This window comes from Quercus lobata, chromosome 9 (assembly GCF_001633185.2).
Source record: "Quercus lobata isolate SW786 chromosome 9, ValleyOak3.0 Primary Assembly, whole genome shotgun sequence".
NCBI lineage: Eukaryota > Viridiplantae > Streptophyta > Magnoliopsida > Fagales > Fagaceae > Quercus > Quercus lobata.
The window spans coordinates 40826396-40843946 of NC_044912.1; the positions used below are offsets into that span (position 1 = coordinate 40826396).

At 33.5% G+C, this 17551-nt stretch overlaps 2 protein-coding genes across 2 annotated transcripts; both read right to left on the reverse strand.

Moving 5' to 3' along the window:
- Window positions 1-3882: 3882 nt before the first annotated feature.
- On the reverse strand, window positions 3883-9851 carry LOC115959480 (hyoscyamine 6-dioxygenase-like). The gene is made up of 4 exons (XM_031077897.1): window positions 9622-9851; window positions 9247-9497; window positions 8793-9111; window positions 3883-4354 (listed from the first exon to the last, which is right to left on the reverse strand). Exons 1-4 carry the CDS (start codon window positions 9808-9810, stop codon window positions 4103-4105), a joined length of 1011 nt encoding a protein of 336 aa, XP_030933757.1. The 5' UTR covers window positions 9811-9851; the 3' UTR covers window positions 3883-4102.
- Window positions 9852-13576: 3725 nt separating this feature from the next.
- On the reverse strand, window positions 13577-16086 carry LOC115962238 (glutathione S-transferase T3-like). The gene is made up of 3 exons (XM_031081139.1): window positions 15182-16086; window positions 14349-14803; window positions 13577-14250 (listed from the first exon to the last, which is right to left on the reverse strand). Exons 2-3 carry the CDS (start codon window positions 14772-14774, stop codon window positions 13768-13770), a joined length of 909 nt encoding a protein of 302 aa, XP_030936999.1. The 5' UTR covers window positions 14775-14803; window positions 15182-16086; the 3' UTR covers window positions 13577-13767.
- Between the last annotated feature and the right edge of the window lie 1465 nt (window positions 16087-17551).

Genomic DNA, 17551 nt, shown 5'->3' on the forward strand with positions numbered 1-17551 from the left:
AATGAGCTCCTTGACTGCAGCATCAAGAGAAGGAGTAGGAGACCGACTAAGCAGAGAAGCTCTAGTAGGCTCAAAGTCCTCACGTAAACTCATCATGAAGTGCATAAATCTATGGCGATCTCGATATTTGACAAAGAGCTCAATATCCTTAGAACACACCAGTGGAGGATCTGCAGCAGAGAGTTGTTCCCACATAGTAGAAGTCTGAGAATAAAAATCAGAAATAGACTGACCTGTCTCTTGGCGCATTTGATAAAGTTTTGATTCAATGTGAAACTCCAAGCTTGAATCATTAGTGCAGTTATAGCAATCGGCCAAAAATTTCCAAGCAGCCTCAGCAGTTTCAAGACGAGGAAGAAGATTATGAATGGAGGGAATAGAGGTATTGATAAACCAAGACAAGATCTTACTCTGAATACTCTCCCATTCCTCTAGACGTTCTTCATAATCATCTGTTGTAGCAGCAGTCTTGGAAGACTCTTCAACATCTGCGGCTTTGGACTTAGGGTTTGGTACTGGCTTAGGAATTGAACCAGTCACATATCGCCACAGTTTACGACCCTTGAGAAAGACAGTCATATTCTGAGACCATGCATGATAGCTAGTAGGACCATCCAACATGATGGTGATAGGACGTATGATATCTCGTTCACTTTGTTGAGCCATAATGAAGAAAATGACAAAAAAGTGAAATGTAGAGACCTCAAATGCAGAAACGGAGCCCAAAATCAGAATCTACGCGAAAAACTGAGCAAGACAGGTCCTATTGAAAAATTTTGACTTGGTCAACGGTCAAAGTCAACGGATGACGTGTGCTAACGTCAGACTAGGGCGTGGGGGCGCGTGGGGGCCTGCTGGACTGGCACGTGTGGCGCGTGAGTGATAGGGGCGGCGCGTGGAGGCGCGTGGCGGAGCATGGAGCGCGTGCTCGTCAGGCAAAAAATTCAGGCGGCGCGTGGGGGCGCGTGTGATGTGTTTTCTGGCCGTTCTTGGTTGGGTTTTGCTCGGGATTGTCTGTTCTGTCACTCAATGCCTTTGCTTTTACAATTGGATGAGCAGAACGATGAGATCCGAGAGTTGCTGGGACTGTGGGCGTGACGGCGATGACTCGCTTCTGGTAGTGGTGACTGGATGAAGGCGAGGGCAGCGGAAGGACGCCGGAGATGTCCACAGGAACCAGAAAGTCAGAGGAATGGCTCTGATACCATGTTAAGAATATAAAGTATGAGAAAGACTGAATAGTTTGTATATTGATGTATATGTAACAATGTACAATAGAGAGCCTTATATAGGCTAGATATGTGTGCAGTACAAGTAAAAGAAGTAAAGTACAAGTATAGTATATTGGGCTAAGCCCAATGGGCTAAACTAGTACAAGCTATACACTAACAAAGGAGATGATCTCGTGTTCATTGGGCTTAGTGAAGTGTCAGAAAATTAATAAGTCCTATTGTAACTTTTTTATAATAATCTTTCCAATAAATAGAATCTATAAGTGTTTTAAATTACTCATGCGGTGGTGTTTGTTATGAGAAGAAAACATCTACAGCCTAAATACTTAAATAAAATTGATGAGAGAGAGGGAGAGAGAGATTACTTGTCTACTAGTCCCAAAAAATTGTAACGTGCATGCAAATGAGCTCATGTCCTCTTTATATAGACATAGACAACCAAAAGGTATCGATTTAAAAGATATAACTCATCGGTAAGAACAAAAGTTTTGATTATAGATTAGATTGGACCCACTATTGGACACACTTTATCTGGGTTTTAACTGGCCCAATATTTCTAACATAAAAAATATAAGCTTGTAACTTTGTGATTTAGCTTGAACATATTTACCTATGTTTGAACCAAGTATTTAGTTGTTAATCTCATTTGATCTTGAGCGTGTTTGCTTCAGCGTTAGGTGTAATAACTTAGGCTTTGAGCTTTTTACTGTGAACTTTCGAATTAGTTTGTTTCGAACAAGTTAGGCATCAATTAATTTATTTGCAATCTGTCTTAGTCTTTTGAAATCCAATGGAATTGGAAAGAAACTTAGAATTGAATCATATAACTTAAGAGACTTGAGTTGAGCAAATTCAGACTAAACAACCCAGAGTTGAACAACCTAGAGTTGAGCAGCCTCGAATGGAGCAACCTGGAATGTACCAATTAGAATTGAACAACCTCAAATTGGGGTTCCTTGAAATGAGATACCTAGGCCACCAAACTTACATAATAATGGTCATGAAAATAGCGACATAGATTTGGCTTTCATGAGAATGCCAAAAATGGCTATGATAGGAATGTCCAAGAAAATGCAAGGGCGAGTTTTGATCGTCAAGAGGGAGATAGGAATCATTACCAAGAACCCTATAGACCACCATTCAAAGACCCAAAACCAAATGCTATACCCTTTCCAGGTCAAGTAAGGTAGGATCAGTTAATGGACTCATACAACCAAACGTAAGGTTCTAGTTTATGAAGGCATTCATGACCTTTGTATTGGAAAACTTACCCTGCTGAGTGGATAGATAGGGAAGCGGAATTTCCTAGGAAGTTACAAGATTCCAAATTTATCACATTTTAAGGCGATGAAGATAAAACTGCTATGGAACATATTTCGAGGTTCACAATTCAGTGTGATGAATTGTCAAATAATGACTACTGTGCTTCAAATGTTTCTCGATTCCTTTACAGTACCCCCCTTCCCCCCCACTCAAAAATCAATTAGCAGTTGGGTTGAAAAGGAAGAGAAATTCCAAACCCACTTTGCCCCCAAGGATTTAGGTGTATCAATGGAAGATTTGGTATATTAAAACAATGGGCAGATGAGACTGCCGAAGAGTTCATCATGAGGTTTTAAAAGGCTAAAATGAGATGTCAAACTACATTTCCAGAGGCATAATATGTTAAATAGCAGTAGATTGCCTAGACTTCAAATTGAGAAAGAAGTTCGAAGGAAGAACTTCCTTTAATCTGTATGAATTATCCGAAAGAGCCTCTAGACATGAAAATCTACATAGAGAAGAGATTCAAAAGAAAAATGCCTTGAATGGGACTCGTTACTAAGATCCTAAATATGAGATTGATGTAGCAGAGTTTAGGGGTCAAAAAACTTGTTTGATGCTGCCATTATGTAAAAAGAATGTATCACAACAATGAATGAGGGGAGTAATCGAGAGCCTATGAAAAAAGGAGAAGTAAAATTCATTTCATCCTATCTTATTTATCACCTATTATACAAAAATTCAAACTGATGAAGGAGAGACTGCAAGGGCATAAACAAAACCTGCAGAAGTGGCAGCAAATTTCAAAGACAGGGTCATAGACACAGCCCCCTCCTTAGTTATCGCCGCAGCGAGAAGAATATTCTAGCAAAAGATAAAGCTCCAAACCACCCACTTTCACCAAAGGCATGTTGGCAGGCCTCCCCTCTTCTCCTCCACTACTAGGAGTAGTAGCAAAACTCTCTTTACTTTCTTCTTCACTCTCCTTTGAAACAACACCGACTTTCCCTACACCCCCATTGTACTATTAGCCAAATTATTATATTAACAACTCAAACTTCTTTTTCATTCCTTCGTTTCCTTTCAAGTGATCAGACCGGCACAAAGTAAGGAACGTAAAGTACACGTAATATTGTACATTTCTTCTCATTGCCATTTTCTCTTCCCTTTTCTTACCAATTTGGAAGGGGGACAAAATGGTGGCTTGGGTAGAAAACTTCATCCACCCATTTTCTTTCCTCTACCTTTTCACTCCAACCAAATAATGAAAAATGACATTTTCCTCTCCCTTTTCCTTCTCCCATTTCACATCCTCTCATTTTTCACCCTCACCAAACATAGCATAAATGACTAGACAGGAAAAGGGAAATTAATTTATATGGCCATCACCTGCTTTTATTATGTCGCCAATCCATAATATATTACAATGTGTTCAAAATCTTTTATTCAATTGGTGTTCACGACACTAAAATTTTATCCATAAAGATAATGACAATAATCATAATATTAGTGCAATGTAAAACCAATTTCACTAACTAATGTTTACATCCTTGATATCAATGGTTATACATTGATAAAGTAAAATAGCTTTTTTTTTTCTCAAACCACTAATCAGGAGTACCACTTAAAAACTCCTCCAATGCTGTACCGTAGGAGGCAGCGGCTCTGTATTTGATCATAAAGTCTTTGTATGAGAAGGACTTACAGAGTGCAGGATTGCTTGCATCAACCAAAGCTTCTGCTGGTTCTATAAGTGTTTCATAAAGGGGATGAAGACCGAAGGTAGCAGTTGTCCGAGCTAAATTCGAATTTGTCACCACTCGATGTACAGCACCTTTCAACTTCCCATTGCTAATAATCTACAACTCAATGCAACACAATTCTAAGAACTATTATTAAGAAACAACTAAAAAAATAAGGTTTTTTTTTTTTTTTGGTTGAGAAAAAGATGGTTACTTACATAAATGTTAAAACCACCCTAAAATATGACACTTACACTTTTCATCATAAATTACGTAAATTTGCAATCACCACCTTAATTGTAACATACTTTGAGGACTTTACCCCCCTTAATTGATTGTTAAAATTAATGATAACAATGCAAGTCACATTGTTTTGCTCTTGTAGTAAGTTAATGTAGTAAATTTTATGGACAATGTGTGATCATTAATTTGAACAGTTAATCAAGTTTTGGGATGCAATTTTTTTTTTATACAAGATAGAATTTCTACTCTAGTCTAATCTAAGTATATATATGTGTGAAGCTCCCTTTTAGAGACTTGAACTCTGACCTTTGCCCTCACATCCTATAAATACTTATATTTGTGGAGTGACCACCACACCAAAGGCGTGCAATGGTGTGGTGTAGGCACACGAAGTTTAGGGTGGTTTTCTATGACTAACCCTTAAAAAATGTTTGAGTTTCTTTTTTTGTTTTTTGTTTTGTTTTATTTTATTTTATGAGATAAATTTTTTTTCCCCTAGTTACTAAAACATATTGCGTAGTAGGCATATTGAGGATTTAAAAAACAATACAAAAAACCAAACAAAAACAAAAACTAGAAAAGATAAAGAAAGAGTTAAATTTGTATTGTAATGGAATACTATTTGTCACAACTTATATGATATCCGAAAAAATTAGTTATAATTTGAGCTTTTTGTAATCATCTAAATAACTTAAATTGACTTAATTAAAATTAATACACAAGTTTGGGTTGGTTTTCTATGACTAACCCTAAAAAATATTGAGTTTCTTTTTTTGTTTTATTTTATTTTATGAGGTAAGATGCGCCCCCCCCCCCCCCCCCGCCGCAAGTTACTGAACCATATTAAGTAGTAAGCACATTGAATATTAAAAAAAAAAAAAAAATCAGAAACAAAAAAAGTAAAGCATGTCTTAAATTTGTATTGTATATAATGCTATTTGTCACAACTTATATGATATCTGATATCTGAAAAGATTAGTTATAATTAGAGCTATTTGTAATTGTGTAAATAACTTAGATTGACTTAATTGATACACAACCAATGTACGACCCAACAATTGTTTACATCAATGTTATGAATTCTATTTCTACTGAGTGAAATGGACGGAAAATCTCATATTGGTATGCAAACTAGAACGGTAACTACTCAATTCCACCTCAGACCAAATTTCAGCCCATTCTGGATTGTTTCAATTAATTTTGGTCAATACCAGCTGAAATTAAAAACCTGGCCAGTATGCATTTTGTGCTGAATCTAGTGATATATATGAGGTTATGAACAGATAAATAAATAAAGCAAAGAACTTAATAAGATGAAGTGAGCCACAATGAAAGAAAGAACTAAACCAAACAATGCGATGTGAGGGAAAGAAGAAAAAAAAATCAAGAATAATGAAGCCTCAAGAGTAGGTGATCATGAGAGGACAAAAGAAATAAGTTGACTATGTGAACTTGTGAAGTGCTTTTACGAGGGTGGATTGGGAAATGGGTAAAGTGAGTTACTAGGAACTTCCAAGAAGGTTTCTTCTTTACAAATACCCCCACATGTTAGTTTTTTTTTTAATTTTTTTAATAATAGAAATTTGTTAATAACAATATGCTCACTTGAGATTTTTCTTTAAAAAAATATATGAAATTCATTATTTTATATAAAAACAATATATATACATATAGCAATAAATTTGAAACTACAAGTAGAAATAGAGTATCAAAATTTTTTGTTATAATGGACAAACTGGAATAAGGTTCAAAATGATATTCATAACATTTGTTTACGTAATGCCTTCATAATTCAAATCATTAGTTGCAAATCTATGCGTTAAGCGTGATAATTTTTTCCCGAGTGATTTCAATATATATATATATATATATATATATATATATTAAACCTTACATAACACTTTTTTTTAAACCTTTACACACACACACACACACATATTATAATGTGAATCTTTACATATATCTTTAAGTAAATTATATATATTCCACTTCATTAGATGCGTAAAACCATAGAGTACTACTTCATGCTGATAGTTGCTAATTAATTTTTTTTTTTTTTAATAATGTCATTTATAACGCTTCTTACCATTATATGTTTACTAACTGATGATTTGCATAATAAAGACGTTAAATGAAAGACAACATCGTTCATTAGATTTTCAAAAAGTAACGGTGTATGAAATATATATATATATATATATATAAGGTTAATGAAATGTCAAAAAAAAGATTTTAAATTTTCTAAATTTATTTTTTATGTAATTTCTATTATTATTGGAGAACATCACTTTTTGTGTTATGATTGGAAATATGGTTTTCATGATTAAAGTTTGATTAGTTTTAAGTTTAAATTTAGTACTATGATTGTATTTAATTTTTTATTATTAATTTAGTGTTTGAAGTGAACGTAACAATTTATTTTTCTACACTCTAAAGTTTTTAATATTCTTTGTGTGGACATCTCTATTTTATTTTTTACTTCTCCTTATAGCCTCTTTACTATCTCTCTCCATTGGCAACCTATCGGTTTCCAAAACTTGATGATGATTCTATGGCATTAAATATGCATTATTAGTTTCTTTATGTTATATTTGGTTTAATATCCTCATTAATTTTTTTATTTAACTATTTCTAAATTGACATTTGTTTTGTATTCCATTTTTCCTTTAATGTATTAGTTGTGAGAATGAGTATTTCCCTAGCATTACTCAACTTTATGAGGATAACTTTATTTATCAAATTTAAGTAAAATATTAAATGTTTAATTTTTTAATATAAAAAAGGAGAGGAAATATAAATAATGTAATGATATGGAGGATGTAGCTAAATTTAAATGTTGAATAAATTAATATGGGAATTGGGAAGAAAAAAAAGTAAAAATAAAAGATATAACAATAAAAACCGAATTATCAAAAGTATACTATGTAATATATAATAATAATTTTTTATATACTATCTTTAATTCTTTATAATGCAATATGATATCATTCAACAATCAAAGTGAACAAAAAAAAAATCACCATAAAACACAAAACTAATTCGCACCAACCTAAAATAAAGTTATAAAAAACACAAAAATTTATCAACCTAAAACAAATATGCAAGAAAAATTAAAAAAATTCACCAAAAAAATGAGAGAGAAATAAATATATATATATATATATATATTTTTTTTTTGTGAGGGAAAATTGTGCATAGAATGGAAGAGTGAATGACAAATTTATGCTAAGAGGATGATAATAAGAAGAAACAAAATAAAAGAAGATAAAGGAAAAGAGAAAGAGTAATATTAAGGTAGGGGTTTGGGGAGATGAAAAGGTAAAGGGAACAAGAAAAGTTGGAGAAAGTGTAAAATATTAAATTTTTTATTTTTTTAAATAAAAAAGATGAGAAAATATAAATAATTTAAAGATATGTAGGATCTCATCTACTTTCAATGTTGAATAAAATAAGACGAGAAGAAGAAAAAAAGCAAAAATAAAGGATGTAACAATAAACACTAAATTATCAAAATCATGCTACGTAATAGAATAATATTATTTTTTATATACTTTCTTTAATTCTTTATAATGCAATAATAGGATAACATTTAACAATCAAAAAAAAAAAAAAAAAAACCTTAAAACACAAAAATAAATCTCATCAACCCAAATTAGAGTTCTAAAATAACACAAAAATTTATCTACCTAAAGCAGAGATGCAAGAAAAATAAAAAGATCCACCAAAAAATTGAGAGAGAGAGAGAGAGAGAGAAAGAGAGAGAGAGAGAGATATAACTTTTTTTTGTGGGGGAAAACTATGCAAAGAATGGAAGGGAGGATGATAAATTTATAGTAAGGAGATGTAAATAAAAAAAAAAAAAAAAGACAAAATAAAAGAAGACAAAGAGAAAGATGAATAGTGATATTACAGTAAAGGGTAGTGGGGAGATAAAATTGTAAGAGAGAGAGAGAGAGAGAGAGAAAGGTTAAAGAATATGTAAATATTAAATAATAAAAAAAGTGAATGTTAAAAAAAAATATAAGAAAATTGGAAAAAAAGAAAAAGAAAAAAGATAATGACATGGACACTAATGTGGTTTAACTCCTGATGATAGCTCTTTACCAGTTGAGTTAATTAAAACTCACCAGCTTTTAGATATATATATATATATATATATATTACAGTAAAGTACCAAAAATCAACGGACTATCAACTAGTTTTCATGTTTTTTTTTTTTTTTTTTTGAGCTATAGTTTTCACTAGTTAAAGGTTACAAATTAAGAAGTAATACTATATTGTATATAGTTAGAGCTTGCGAAGATATATGTACCTGCATCAGAACACCTAAAGTAACCACAAAAGCGTAAGGAATAGGTTCAACACCAATCCATTCCTCATCCTTTAAGACTTCAAGCCCATATACATCACTTTGAAGAAGAATATTAATGACAATAGGGTCTCTATGTTTGCATAAACCCAAGGTTAAACTTGGGTCTGGGCATGGTGGATAGTGATTGACCAACACTACTTGATTTTCACAAAGTTCACTGCTAAAATGATCGGGGTTGAGTCCCAAGCCTTGAGCAATGAACTCCAAAATCCTAAAGACCACCTTCCTTAATTCAGCTGTATATGTCGCAACAACTTCTCTGAAAAAGGTTACATGAAACATCATCATGTTGTTCATTTCTGTTCTTATGTGTATATCAAGCCACTACTTGGAAGGGTAAAAACTAAAAAGCATGAAAGAACAAATTAACATGTCTATGACTATGAGGATTTACCGATATTTAGGTGGCTTTTCAGGCCAAAATTGGATGTATTTCTCTAGAGGATTACAATGGTGGAACAATCCATCCCTCCAGAAGTGATACTTTTCAGTTGCATAATTATGACTGCTTGTATACATGTAGCAGCTCTTATCGGGGTCCTTCGAAGTTTCGATTGCCTTGTCCTCGGCAGATAATGCATGAAACTCCTTAAAAACACCCATGGCCTCATCTATTAAGTTGCTAGGGACTCCATGGTTGATCACCTATTACATGGTACAAATCATAGCATAACACAAATGTATCAAATATGAAAAAAGTTACCAAGCATCACTCGGGAATAAATCATTGTCTGATAAAAGAATAAAAGAAAAGATGTGTGGGTGGAACCTGAAACATTCCAAACTCTTGGCTAGCTTCCAAAATCTGTTGAAGTATATCGGTTTGATCATGAGCCCCAAGATCAACCACTGGAATATTTTTGCCTAGAGGGAGCATCCCTGGTCTATCTTCTGGTGGGAGTATATACGATTCTGGCAAGGATCGATCGTTGTACCAGCTTGAAACAAGGTGCTCCATGGCTTTACAACCCAAATCGCTAAGGAATAAGGAAATGTCTATGATGTGAATTAAGGGAACATCGACCACAAATATATAAGTCAATAAAAAGCTTCAACTAAAAGTTGTTGACTAAAAGAACCATAATACAATGTACACACATTTTTTTTCTTCCTAATGTCACTATCTAAACTATAGAGCATCATTCTATCATATAATATCACGACAAAAAGTATAGGCTCCATTGGTATTCTCTATGATGAAGAATTGTTTAAAGTCTACGAAAAATTATCACTCCATGGGCGCCTTTGGTTTCGTAACCATTATGATTTTTTATTTCATAGATCACATGCCATACTTAAATAATGAAATAAATCCTAATCAAGCATGTGAAAAAGATTTCTATCATTAAATAACAAACTTCAATAATAAAATTTTATTAAAATAAACTTTTCAACTTTTGGTAGATAGCTTGTAGCTGTCAAAACTAAAAGAAATATACCGTGTGATTGTGAATATAAGACAACTTATATCAGGTCCAATTATCAAAGATTTTAAAATGAACAAGGTTTTCTTCTAAATCAGTTTGAAGAAATCTCTTTCTACAATACACAAAAATTTATAAGACTATCTACATTTAAACAAGTTACAAAAATAATTAAAAAATTTTATAAAAAAAATTAAAAATATCATATGACTAAAATGTAAGAAAAATATAAGGAAAAAAAATAATATTTGAGATTAAATCAAGTAGACCAAGTGCAAAATGGAAGAGAAAACTTATCGATGGTTGGGAATTGAGGCATGGAACTTAATCCACTGTCCTAAAAAGTGATTTCACCCTATTAAATGCAGTTTATTCTTGGTGCATTATGGCTACAGAGATCACCCCCAAGATTCACCAGTACGCTTTGGTTCTATGTGCTCATATACCAAAACTTTGAACTCATCTTAATGCCCAAAGGAATGAAGGAACTCGTGATAGAGATAGAGAAAACATGTTAAGGGAAAGGTTGACAGGAATAACAAATTAACAATACACATTTTAGAATCCGCCTTGATGGAAGTCAGCCATATTTTGAATTCTTGATTGCCTCCAAAAGCTACTAATGATATTTAGGAAATTTCCATGAATTCGAGATGTGCTGGATCATAAAGGAAAGTGCCCATTTTTAGGGATGTCAATTCGGGTTAGCATGTCGGGTTCATGTCATGTCGAGGTAGAGGTATTTGACTAAATAGCTCCACCCTAACCCGACCCATTTAATAATCGTGTCATGATCCTTCAACCCTAATCCGACCTGTTAATAAGGCGGGTTGACCTGACCCAACCCATTTGACACGCTTAATAAACGAGTCGTGTTGGGTTTACATGAATGTAACACAACCTATTTCAACCTTCATAATATTAAATATAACATCCATCTAGAAATAATTTTTTTTTTTAACATCCCAAAAAGCAATGCATACACTTCAAATCTTCAACCCACATTCAAAATAATATAGTTCAACAAAAATATAATATTTATTTAGAAATAAGTTCTTTACACTCCAAAAGAAGTGCATATACTTCAACCCGAATTCAAAATCACAAAGTTTAACAAAAATAAAATAACATTGTTCAACAAAAATATAATATCCTTGGAACTTGCCAAGTGCTAAGTATCAATATTGAAAGAATTTGAGCAAACAGTAGACTAATCCTGACTATGACCATGATTATCATCCATAGATTCTTTGTTGATATCCAAATTCATAACATCTTCCACAAGTTCATCCAATTTCATTTGTGCAAGTTCTATACCAAAAAAAAAAAAAAAGTATTAGTAGTTCTAGGGTCTGTAAAGTTTCAATTTCCAATTATATCCCTTGTAAATTTTTGTAATTACTTACTTTTCTTTTAAAATTTAAAATATATGTCGAATATAAAATGTATTTAACAAATCTAAAATAAAATAAATATTTATTTATTATACGATTTAAACGGGTTGTGTTAAGTGGGTCATTTCGGGTGGACACAAATAAATTGGCGTGTCCAACGTGTCTATTGCGGGTTACGTGAGTTGACCCGCTTATGACACGTTTCTTATCGTGTCACTTTCGGGTCAACCCGTTTATGACCTAAACCCATTTATGACCTAAACCCATTAAGGCCCAACCCTAACTCGAAAAAATCCTTGTCGAGTTCGTGTCGTGTTCGCGAGTTGGGTTGAACATTGACACCCCTACCCATTTTATGTGAAATAAGGGAATGCATAAAAGAGAAAAAAGTTGGACCTTTCTTCCCTTGCTAATCAGCTTCAGTCTAAGTGTACGTTTGGCTCCAGCTTAAAAACTCAACTTATTTTACTATTCAGCTTATTTTTGCAACTATTTATGGGCCCCCCACTGCACTTTTTGGTACTGTTTATTAGTCCCACTATACTATTTCAGCTAATTTTTTACCTTTATTTACGGTACTTTCAGCAAAAAAATTTCTGTTTCAACAAAATAAGCGGATTCCAAACTAAATAAGCAGATCCCAAAAAGTTTTTAATTTCAGTTTTAGATGTAATTATTTCCCAAATTTGAAGCTTTTTCCAGTGTAAAAAAGTACATATCGGCGGCTGTTTCAACCATTATGCAATGGGTTGAAGGGAAATTCCTCCAAACACTTTCTTTTTCTTTTTTTGCAGAAAGTAAAATTAATTTCAAACCAGTTTAGAATAAAACATACTTGTATAGTTTTAGTCATATAATTTTTGAATGAGTCATGTGATTATTCAAATAATACACGTAAATAGTATTATAAATCACTACCTAGTGCCTAGTATATTAAAGGAGATGACTCCTAAACTTTGTCCAAATTTTTTATAATACATTTCTTGCAGTATATTCTGGATTTCTTATTGATTCACTATTATTTCAAGTGAACGGCATTAGACATGTGGGACTTGCACACACTGCTGAGATTTTATTCTGCCCATACTACTGCCAACATCCTTTAGCCGCACACACTAGGCATGTGTCGACCTACATTGCACACCTGTGACTTGTCACCTAGAGTTAACTGAAATCAGCATTTAGAAGAAAATTCCAATAGAAATTTTATTACTAAAGTTAGCAAACAGTAAGACAATATGGAACTCCAGGTTCTTTAAATCAAGTCCTAGATTTTTTTTTTTTTAATAGGTTTAAATAGAGTACAGACTTATTATCTTCGTAAGATTCCCTTATTTAGGTCCATTCCAGGCATTACAGTCCAAATCCAGTACATAAAATGGTCAAACTTATTTATAATTAAAAAAAATAAAAATAAAATAAGGACTAGTCTGTCACGTGGGCTGTAGTTCAAACCTAATTCTTTATTCTTTCTTTATCAAGCAACTAGGTAGAAAGTATTTTCAATTCCACATGGGATGGGGTCCAATTTGGTGTTCTTCTGGAAAACTCTAAAAGGCATGCTGACAGTAACATCCATTCTTTTATTAGTTTTGTTTAACAATATGAAACACAAATGTTTTTTTTGGTAAAACATTATCATACTTCTAATTTTATTTTTCCTTCTTTTTGTGTTCTCAAACAGAACCATGAACCATGAACCATGAACAGGTTGTGTTAAAAATAAATAAATAAAACTGAATCAATCTCATATTCTTTTACGACCTTTTGCAACTTACCAATTGACAATCAAAAAACCATAAACTAATAATAATAAGTCAATAGTAGAAATTCCATGGCAAATACTCAAACCATAACAAAATGGAAAATACATAACATTTTATATAAGCTAAAATGTTAGGATTACTTACATGGCAGTGGCCTACTAGAATTTACAACAAAATTACATAATAAAAGAGTCAAGACCTTTTGGTAAGATCACAAAATACATATCAAGGCCTAAAGTCAGCTACAACCAAAAAATGCCACAAAATACATATCACGGCCTAGAATTAGTTACTACCAAAATAAGGTTGGAACAAGATATCACCAACATCATCAACCCAACGAATGACTTGATCTTTGTTTTGCAAGGATTTCCTTTTTGAGTCCATCATAAAAAGCTTTTTGGTCTTCATTCATGCCACTTGTGTCTAGCATCATAATTCTTTCATTCTCTTTCAACTCTTGCAAGCGAACCTTTTCCGCTTTGATACGTATTCTCTCTTTTTCGGCTACACAACCTTCTTCAAGAACTTTCATTTTCTTTTTCAAATATTGCGTTGCAATATCTTGCCCATCATCTTTTCTTTTTCGATTAGCCTTTTCAGCTTTTCTACCTATTGGCCTCTCGAAATCCATAATGCCATCAGCCCCCACTCCTTGATCTATTAAATCTGGAGTTTGAGGCATTTCTTTTCTTGAATCTCCCCTAGGCATAGTAGATGCCCACTTTGGATAATCTTTCAAGATTAGCCAACAATGTTCAAATTGAAAAACGGAACCGTGAATTTCTTTAAACAATTCCTTTGCTTTCTCAATCTAAAAAAAATTAAATAAATATAATATAATTAGTTTCTTCAAACAATTCATTTGTGTTGTAAACCTAAAAAAATTAAAGACCATTGCAAAATTTATACCTTGTCATGAGCCGTGGTTCCACTTTCATTCTTTGCTTCAATTTTAGCTAAGGACCCAACAAATTTAACTGTTTCCCTATTAATTGTTCCCCATCGGGTTGTTAGGGATGCAACACTACGTGTAGAATCAGTCTTTTGGTCCATAAAGTATTTGGCAACTTTACCATAAAATGTTGTTTTATGTTGCTCATTACCATACACAGGATCAACACTGGTATTGAGCCATGCTGCTACAAGCAGCTTATCTTCCTCAACACTGAAGTTGACCCCACGTGCTTGTTTTTTCTTAGAAGTGGCAACTTCATCATTCACTGGAGAATCTTCGACTAACAGGGGACTACTTTCAGATACATCGAAAATTTCATCCTCAAGATTAATATTCCCCCGTACGAGATCAATGAATGATGAATAACTCCTTGAGTCCATGCTCTAAATAGATATGGAGACTGCTTGTTCTGGTTTGTTAATTACAACAAAATATATCATTACTAAACTTTGTCAATGTATCTCTCTAGCAAATTTGCCAAACTCAAAATGTGAGCCCTCATCAAACACATGCACATGAAGTAATAAGAAATAATTCCCACAGCATGGACTCAAAATGTATCTTAAAAAATTCTTTTGCCTAAACATGAAGTAATTCCCACAGCATATAATAAGAAATTCTTGTTTTGACTTGTCCTGGCCAGAGCAACAGAGAAGATTGTCGGATAGATTAATTTAGGCAGAACAAATTCATAACATAGCAAACAGCACATATAAACAGAATATAGAGAGAATCAAAACTAGACATTGAAATACCGAGAGAATCACAGAGAAGATGGATGAAATACCTGTACGGTGAGCTATTCCTGTCGTGATTCTCGTGCACAGATTTCACCAGGGCCTCTTTCACGAAACCGGAAGTCCACTCACAAAGTTGTTGCGCCAAGAATTGATTCAAAGAGCAGACCCACAACCAGACCCACAACCAGACCCACAATCAGAAATCGCAACCAAAACGGAGACAAAAACAACCAGAGGACGCCGATAGAACAGAGAGGAAGCGAACCAAAAGGGGAAAAAAAAAACCAGACCCACAACCCAAAGGCCTACGCCCACGCCGATCACAATCCGAAAATAAAATCAGACCCACAACCAAACCCACAATCGGAAATCAATCGTTGGAATCAAGCTCTGTTTTGGCTCCGTTTTGGCTCCGTTGGAATCAACCTTATGCAACCTTTTGGCTCCGTTTTTCATCAATGTGCTGCTAGAATCTTCGGCGGAAGCACAAACATCCCTTTCAGATTTGTGAGCAATCACAACCAAAACGAAGACTCAGAACCAGACCGACGCCGGTAGAACAGAGGACAGAGCGAACCAAAAGGGGAAAAAACAAACCGGATCAGTGATGGTTAGATCAGTGATGGAGATGGACAGAGCGAAACTGATGGTGAGCTGAAGGAGATGGAGCAACGGGTAAGAGGGAAGAAGAAAAAGAATGGGAGAGTGGAGATGGAGATGGAGGCGGTGAGCGAACCAAAAGGGGAAAAAACAAACCGGATCAGTGATGGTTAGATCAGTGATGGAGATGGACAGAGCGAAACTGATGGTGAGCTGAAGGAGATGGAGCAACGGGGAAGAGGGAAGAAGAAAAAGAATAGGAGAGTGGAGATGGAGATGAAGGCGGTGAGCTGAAGGAGAAATGAAAGAGAAATGAGGGTTGAAAGAGAAATAAAAAATAATAAACCAATATACCACAGCCGGTCCGTACCATTGTATATTTGTGATTTTACTGTAGCATGTTGTAAAAAATTTAACATATACAACATCTGATAATTGGGCTTAAAATGGGTTTGGTGTGCTAAATGTGCCAAAAATTTGGCATTTGGCACATTTAGCACATCTGCTGTGGGTGTTCTTACGTACTTTCTCTACAACCAGTATTTCTGTAGATTTTCCTTGAGCAATTTTATCGGCGAATTTGTTGAGCTGTGTTGTATATGTAGCTATGCATGCAGTTCTCATTCACAGTGCTTTTATACTAACACCGACTAATTATGTCCCTAAAGTGGAAGCTACATAGCTATGTTCTCTGGGCATCCTTGGTACTTCCATCTATGCAACCGCATGTAGTATTTTTGGATCCATAAGTTTTAGAGTCTATTTATGATTTGCTTATTTTGCTGAACTGAAAATTTTTTTACTGAAAGTATTGTAAATAAAGTTAAAAGTTAATTGAAATAGTACAGTATAATTTATGAATAGTATTAAAAAATACAGTAAGACTTATGAATAATAGCAAGAATAAGCTAAATAGTAAAATAAGTTGGCTTTTAATTTGGAGCCAAACACACACTTACACAGTTATACACACGTCTTTTTTTTTTTTCCTTCTCGAAGTCACTATCTCAATTCTCAACTTTAGAGCAACACTCTATCATATAAAAATGATATAATATTAATATCACGACAAAAAGTATAGGCTCCATTGGTGAACTCCATGATGAAGAATAGTTTTAAGTCAATGAAAAATTATCACTCCATGCGCACCTTGTTTCGTAACCATTATGATTTTTTTTTCATAGATCACATGCCATACTTAAATAATGAAATATAAATCCTAATCAATCAAGCATGTGAAAAAGATTTCTATCATTAAATAACAAACTTCAAAATAATAAAATTGTATTAAAATAAACTTGTCAACTTTTGTTAGATAGCTTTCTTAATCAAAAAAAATAACAAAACTTTTGTTAGATAGGTTGTAGTTATCATAATTAAAAGATATATATCGGTAGGTCCGAGTATGAAAGAATTTAAAATATACAAGATTATCCTTTAAACTAGTTTGAATGAATCTTCCAATACACAACAATTTATGTTTATTATTTAATCAAGTCACAAAAAAATTGCAAGCTTAGTTAGTAAATATGCATAAGATAATTGTATCTTACGCATACGTACGTATTAATTAAAGAAACTTGCGTCTCTTGAACTATTCTCAAATGTGCGGAATCTTACACGTAATTTTGAGATTAGAAGTACCATGCGGGAGTCTTATGGAACTGATAAATTTTGATTTGTAAAATACGGCTTGTTAAATGTTCCAGATAAAATGTATAATACTTGATGGCTGAACATTGTGCACCCTTGGTGCAATGGTCACTACATAAGTATCCATAAGTATAAGTACTTGTGGGGTGTGGGAAGCAAGATTA